The following is a 7,134-nucleotide window of genomic DNA, read 5'->3' as shown; positions in this document are numbered from 1 at the left end:
TATCAAAAAGTTTCCAAATTTTGGCGTTCAGAGGCAAAACCTTCTTGAGTAAAAACAGAAGGGGATAATAGAAGAAGGTTGACACTCAGTATCCTCTTAATACTTCAGTTATGTACCATGATTCTTCCCAGGGGGGGGGGCGTTTTTTTGCTCTCCCGCTCATCAAATTTCAGATGCGCAATCAACCCACGAACCTAGTCTTAATGTGGGTCCAAAACCCACAAGCGCATGCGCCTTGGCAAATAGTAAAGTGCTAAAAGAGTAATGATGAGGGAACTATTTATCGCCTATGTGATTCGGTTTAGCAATTAACCTTGCTATAATAAATGTTAATTCTGAAGAATCATGTTACAATTACCCACCCCGCTCTGTGGTAGTACACTTCTCTCGAAGAGAACTATTATATACTTCTGGTAAAACTAAGTGTACTGCGCCAAGCATAACTTTATGAATGAAATACGTTCACGTTAAGTTAATGTCTTGACTTATATCCATTGATGATTATATATTATTCTATATTACGCATCTAATAAGGTTGCATTCTTTGCACAGACATTGTTTATGTTATTGATCACTAGATTTCGGGGTATAATTGAAACGATATCTATATCGATCAAGTATCAAAATAAACTCAATTTACTAGCCTCTTCCCAAAAACTTTCTCTTAGTTCTACGATTACAGTCTTTCCCAAAAAAAACAAACAAAGTGGTACCTTATGTTATCTAGTACCAAATACCAAATGGATGCTAGTAAAGTCAATGGAAAGGTGCCGAAACTGCTCAAATTGCCTGCAATTACACACGGTGGAGATAAATGTACTAGTTTTCTTGTAAATATATGAAATTTTAATTTGCTAAATTTAAATTGGATAAAACCAAACCCAAAGTTGCTTTAAAAATACCTTGTCTTTGTTTATAAGTAACGCTTATTCACTCAATCCATTATCAAATTCTAATAGAAAAACCTTTTGCAGATAGTACAACTGCCCTAGCAGCGCATCAATTTGAAAATTCGTTAAGCCTTTGTCTCAGAATTAGACTATTTTCAAAAGTCGTGGGTAAAATCAGGGATAGATTTAATTTTATAAGTAGGAATGGCGAACAGAGTAATCTGGACGAGCGTCAAAGTCCCGGACCCCCTTCCACGGGACGCAGGGGGTGCGGTATGAAAGAAGAGGCGGGTGGTCGTAGCGACAGAGATAAAAAGTAATTATGTATTTTTCTCCGTCCCCGTCAGCAACGTCATCAAACCGTAGTTTAAGTGAGTTAACCAATAAGATAATTTAAACTTTTCGATACGTATTGGAGGGAGGGGCTCTATACTGGGATATGAGTCGGACTGGAGTAAATACTAACCGTTCTCCATTCCTACTTCTAAAATTAAATCTATCCCTGCTCAGAATTAGATCTTTTTCAAAAGTCGTGGGTAAAATAGTGTATGGTGTATTAACCACCTTGTTTTCTAACGACGGAACATCCGGTGGTATGTGTTTAATGCCTGGAAGCGCGCCAATCAGAACCCTAGGGTTTGTGACGTTCGAGAAAAGGCGGGGTAAAAAAAAATAAGTTTTTGACTGTGTTATTCATGGATGTATGCAAATAAATTCATGGACTGTAGCGTTTCAAATTTAGAGCCTTTTCAGCTTGAAGGAGATAAAGATAGAGTGGTAACCCCCATACCTATAACGTTGCCTCTGTACCCCCATCTATGGACCGCCATAGAAGTCTTACCAGCATCCTCATTAGCGTTTAGGTAGCGTCGTACAGCACGGAATCGTAAAGGACGTACCCCCCTCTGTCTTAAAAATAGAAGCTAGTTAAGATACAAATACAAATACAATGGCACTACGTGGCAGCACTTAACAATCGCCTACCGATGGGTAGGGGCGTGCGCGAGGTACACTGGGAGAGCTTCAGTGTACCTCATCAGCATTACCACTCCATTTTACTTCATTCCTCCCTGGCACTATGGTTAAATTTTATCTCCATACATGGGAAGGGAACTCTCGTGTTAGCACGATAGAATATGATTACTACTCCAGCATAAATTTATCTCCTCCACGTTTGTACCCATTTGTATCACGTGTACTAAACATTTCCACTAGCATCTTCAAAAATTTCGAAATCTTAAATTAACTTTCTTTCAATTTTTGCTTTTACTCGATTTTCTTATCGCAATCAAGTACAGTACATTAAAAACTGAAGATACGCAAATTCTGTAAGACTATCCGAAAATACAATATTTCTAATAGAAAATTTGGGTCAAACTAAGTCACTCAAACGCTAAGTTCTATGAGCTTTTCACGCCAAATAATAAAACATAAACAAACATCGTTGTGTTATGACGCCTGACACGTTCTGTCAAACAAAATACGTGACGAAATACAAAGGATATATGTTTTTCTGTTGACATTTACCGCGAGATAAACAAAACCCCTGCCATTAAGGGTCACCTTACTCCATAGGTCATCATACTAACAAGGACGATCTTGCTAGATCATCATCTACAGCGAAATTATAAATATTTTCACAAGAACTGTGTCGTGGGAAAGACCTTGTTATGGGAGCATTAACACATTTTTCATCATAAGAAACATAATCGTATTAAGTGTGAAACTTCCCATAATACTTCTCTTCGAAAGAAGTATACCCACCACAAAGCGGGGTGGGTAATTGTCACATGATTCTTCCTAACCAACTTCAGAATTAACATTCATTATAGCAAGGTTACTAAACCGAATCACATACGCCATGTAAATAGTTAATTCCTCATCACTACTATATCTATTAGCGCTGCTTAACTATTTGCCAAGGCCGCATGCACGCGCTTGTGAGTTAATTTTTGTCTCGCGTCAATTAAGACAATCAAGGCAACTTTAGGCAAGAAGTGATATCTAGTTTATTAGGGAAAATGTTAAAGATGCCTAAGTATTCGCGCGCCCTAGTCCCAATCGCCCTTTCAAAATACAAGGGGGGACGTAAAAGGAGGCAGGGCTATTTCGCCTCTCCTCAGTCGGAAAATACGTAATTTTCGTCATTCGCGTCGCGCTGACGTGAGTTTTCAAGAACCAATGAGATGCTGGTTGTAATTTAGAGGCGGGGATTAACTCCGGACCTACGTTTGGACTGGAGATAAAGCTATAAATATGGCAAATTTATACCTTCTCCCTAATAAACTAGATATCGCTTCTTGATCAGGGTGTGTTGGTTAATTGATTACTGAGGATTTAGTAAATACCAAACAGTTATAGTTAATTCACCCTGGCACGGTGGTGCGATAGTTATATATCCATCTTTATTAAGTTTGATGAGCGGAAGAGCAACAAAAAGGGTCTGTCTCCCTCGCCTGAGAAGAACCACATTATATAACTAAAGAATATTAAGAGGATACAGAATGTCACATCCTTCTTCAGCATTATCCCCTTCTGACAGTACCTCCTATTGCCTATCCCATTGAGAGACATACCTATTGCTGTCACATCACTTATAATTTGTTGTAAAGCGTAATTATCGGATGATTAAATGATTGGAATGTATTAACACGTACATGTACATTATCAGTCTTGATGTTAACGAAACTCCAACGGTCATAGCGCAGATTTCTGTTAGCGCATATACCTTGGTATATCAGTGTAATTAAACGGGCTAAAGTTACATACAAAGGCGCCTTTTAGACCCTTTAGATTACCCTTAGATAACACCATTTATTGGCACGTAACGTCAATTACGCCCCCTACCGTTGATGCTTCTTATATACATTTATACGAACGAACTATTAAATATTTCCTCACACTTCTCGTCATCGCGTACCAACAAACGTTCTTGGATGAAAGATACGTTCGATGTAGATTGAATGATATTTCGCGAAATTTTAATTAGATAAACTTTCTGCACACACATATTTCAAATTTCAAGTAAGATTAAAAACAATTTGTTTTTGGATATTATAATAGACTAGCTGTTACCCGCGGCGTCGCTCGCGTGTAATAAGAACTTCCATCAAAATGATATAAAGAATGGGTAGATTTTACTGATGACTAATATTTTTGTAGCACCCTAGTCCCTAGGAGCGAAGGCACTTGGCGTTGCCCGTCAGCCCGTCGGGACATTTTTTATTACTTTTCACGCGGACATTATTTCATAAAGAAGGGTTTTTGAATTTCTGGCCGCCATTTAAAAAGATGGCAACAAATCGAACCCAAAAGACCATTCAGCCCGTCTATAGGTTAAAGGAAACCCGTGTACTATATATTTGCGAAATCTTTTGAAACGCGCGGACTTTGTTGCATAGAGAAGATTTTTTACATTTCTGGGCACCATTTATTAAGATGGCGGTGGATTGGAAAAATCTTTCTTAGTACGCGCCTACTACTTATGAATAACGTTCCTGCAAATTTTCAGCCTTCTAGGGCAAGCGGTCTGGGCTGGGCGTTGATTATCAGTCAGTCAGGACTTGGATTTATACAGATATAGATAAACATTTTGAGTGCAAACCTGCACTAGTAGTATTCATACGCCAGTTTTTACCGCATGCTATGAACAAATTTCTAAACTAATTCGTATTATATCCGAATAGTGAAGAGTTTCAAGAACCGAGTGCGACCAGAACAATCACTGGAAAATGAAGCCGTCGAGCCTTATGTTTCCACGCGAGGCCTGTGGAAGATGTATATGGCGGGATTCAGCGCCTGTTTGGGGTCTTTAGCCGTTGGTGCTTGCATGGGATATTCATCACCTGCCCTTGTAAACATGTCCCGTAACAATTCTGGCTTTGAACCAATGAATGAAGATGAGAAGACGTGGGTTGGAAGTATACTCAATTTTGGAGCATTAATTGGTGGTATAGGAGCAGGTAAACGATTAAATTGTAACATCTCTATCCAGTACGTTGTAGACTATGGTTTTAGTCAATAGTCATTACCCTATCATACTCTCCATAAATATGGGTCCGCTGTTGGTGCCTCTTCCATACAAGACTGCTGCGCCATCTTCGTTTAAAAGTTTCTCCTACGAACCGGAACGGAATATAGGAATGGCGTCATCTTGGTTTGATTCTGGAGTAGCACAGTTGGGGCATTCGTAGCTGCTTAAAAATCACAGTATGTTTTTCATGGCTATGCATCATTGAGTGCAGTCACCTCTTGTTGTAAATATTTTAGTAACTAAGGCACGTGTACATAGAAGCTCTTGAGACCCATACTTATGGAGAGTATTATAGGGCTATGTTCAAGACAACATAAAACATTAGCTTAATTCCAATTAAATTGTTTAGGACCATTCATTGACAAATTTGGACGGCGAACACTTTTCGTCGCCAGCGTGGTACCATTCACCCTTGGTTGGATGTTGATCGCATTTTCGGGTCGTTTTGCAATCGTCGTGGCAGGAAGATTAATATCCGGGATATGTTGCGGCGCATTATCTCTTGTCGTACCGGTGTACCTTTCCGAAACGGCAAACCCCAAAATCCGGGGCTTCTTCGGGTCCTGTTTACAACTTTTTGCCTTCATCGGAACCCTAATTGCCTTCGGTTTAGGAATAGTCATTGATTGGCAATGGCTGGCGCTTTCCCTTTCATCATTACCAATCTTACTGGCTGTTTGTATGTACTTTATGCCAGAGAGTCCGAGGTACTTGTTGTACAATGGCAAACGTACCGCGGCTATCAAGGGTATCAGATTCCTGAACGGACAGGACAATGACGCCGAGTTAATCTGTCAGGAACTTGAGAAGTCCTTCAAACTACAACCAACTGGAAGGGTGTCTTTGAAAGAGGCCTTCAGTCCTCCTATTTTGAAACCAGTATGTTTGTCACTGGCCCTTATGTTCTTTCAACAATGGAGTGGTTTCAATGGCGTGCAATTCTACGCTGGGGACATTTTCATCGAAGCTGGTTACGATACGGTTGACCCTTTAGTCTGCGGAATCATTTTGGGTGTAGCGCAAACCATGGGAACATTTGTATCAGTGTTTCTAATTGATCGATACGGCCGTAAAATTCTGCTGTTGATATCCGGCGTGTTTATGAGCATTGGACTTACAATACTGGCACTATTCTTCTTATTGAAGGATAAATATGGTTCTGAATTTGTCCAAGATTACGGATGGGTTCCCGTTGTAAGCCTTGGCTTGTACTGCTCCCTTTTCGCATTGGCGTATGGTGCCATACCCTGGTTGATTATGGGTGAAATTTTGCCTGTTCGCGTTAGAGGTCCGGCTAGTTCTTTATCAACCGCTTTCAATTGGACCATGTGCTTCTTGGTAACGAAGACCATCGCGTCAATGAAGACCAGTATAACCATATACGGAACGTACTTCGTTTATGACGCAGTTTGCGTCATGAGTTGTGTATTCGTCGCTTGCTTTTTGCCCGAAACTAATGGCAGGAGTTTAGAAGAGATTGAGAGATCATTCGCTTCCAAAAAGAAAGTTAATGACCCTAATGACCCTGAAGGTTCAAGTGCAGTGACTCTCGAGGCAAAATAGCCTCAGATTTGACCTGGTAAGGAGCGGCATTTCATTGAACGCTGTTTCAAGTAACTGTTATGTTATGTGACCTTTGTCTTTAAACTGACCCAGTTCGCACTGGAATGACCATTTCATCTAACTATGACGTGTCGAAGGGTGAAGTTAGCTGAGATGGAGATTTCAGTGAGAACGTAGCAATACCATACGAATGAACTACATTATAAGTAAATATGATAATTTACATGTTTCTACAAAAATAAAACCACAGCGCACCTGAATGGTAATATACTTTGCCTCAAATATATACGTATGCTTTGGCTAAAAAGCTTCCAGCTTAAACGTTCCTTACTAGGTCTTGCCTATATTGCCTTAGATTAAAGCTTCTAAAGATATCATATTGATCACGTTGATCGTCTCTTAATAGCAAGATTGTATAATCGTATGTATTTAAAATTATACTCTCACTTTTTATAAAATTACTTTTGTTATAAATATATATATATTTAATTGATTCTGAAATTGTAACCATAGTTACCTAGATTAATATCAACGCAAATTTTCTTACCGCTAATTGTAAATAAGACATATTACAAATAAAACCATATATTTAAATTCTTCTATATATTAACTATAACGTTAGATCAGCTTCAGAAAAGTTTCTCAATT

General features: G+C 39.2%; 1 protein-coding gene across 1 annotated transcript; it reads left to right on the top strand.

Annotated features, from left to right (window-relative positions):
* Window positions 1–686: 686 nt before the first annotated feature.
* Window positions 687–7,024, top strand: LOC149618518 (facilitated trehalose transporter Tret1-like). Its single transcript, XM_089853991.1, has 3 exons — window positions 687–816; window positions 4,577–4,852; window positions 5,273–7,024. The coding sequence occupies exons 1-3, from the start codon at window positions 717–719 to the stop codon at window positions 6,484–6,486; spliced, it is 1,590 nt and encodes a 529-aa protein (XP_089710117.1). The 5' UTR covers window positions 687–716; the 3' UTR covers window positions 6,487–7,024.
* The last annotated feature ends 110 nt before the right edge of the window (window positions 7,025–7,134 follow it).

The sequence above is a fragment of the Phalangium opilio genome, unplaced genomic scaffold (genome assembly GCF_054372755.1).
Source record: "Phalangium opilio isolate 3A_F unplaced genomic scaffold, DU_Popi_V2 ptg000209l_1, whole genome shotgun sequence".
NCBI lineage: Eukaryota > Metazoa > Arthropoda > Arachnida > Opiliones > Phalangiidae > Phalangium > Phalangium opilio.
This window is presented reverse-complemented; position numbering and strand designations above follow the sequence as displayed.

Bases quoted from the DNA above. Each gene is read 5' to 3' on its own strand.
- LOC149618518 (XM_089853991.1), top strand. From the start codon at position 717: ATGTTATCTAGTACCAAATACCAAATGGATGCTAGTAAAGTCAATGGA. The intron at 817-4,576 runs GTACTAGTTTTC...ATATCCGAATAG, and splicing joins TACACACGGTGGAGATAAAT to TGAAGAGTTTCAAGAACCGA. The intron at 4,853-5,272 runs GTAAACGATTAA...TAAATTGTTTAG, and splicing joins AATTGGTGGTATAGGAGCAG to GACCATTCATTGACAAATTT.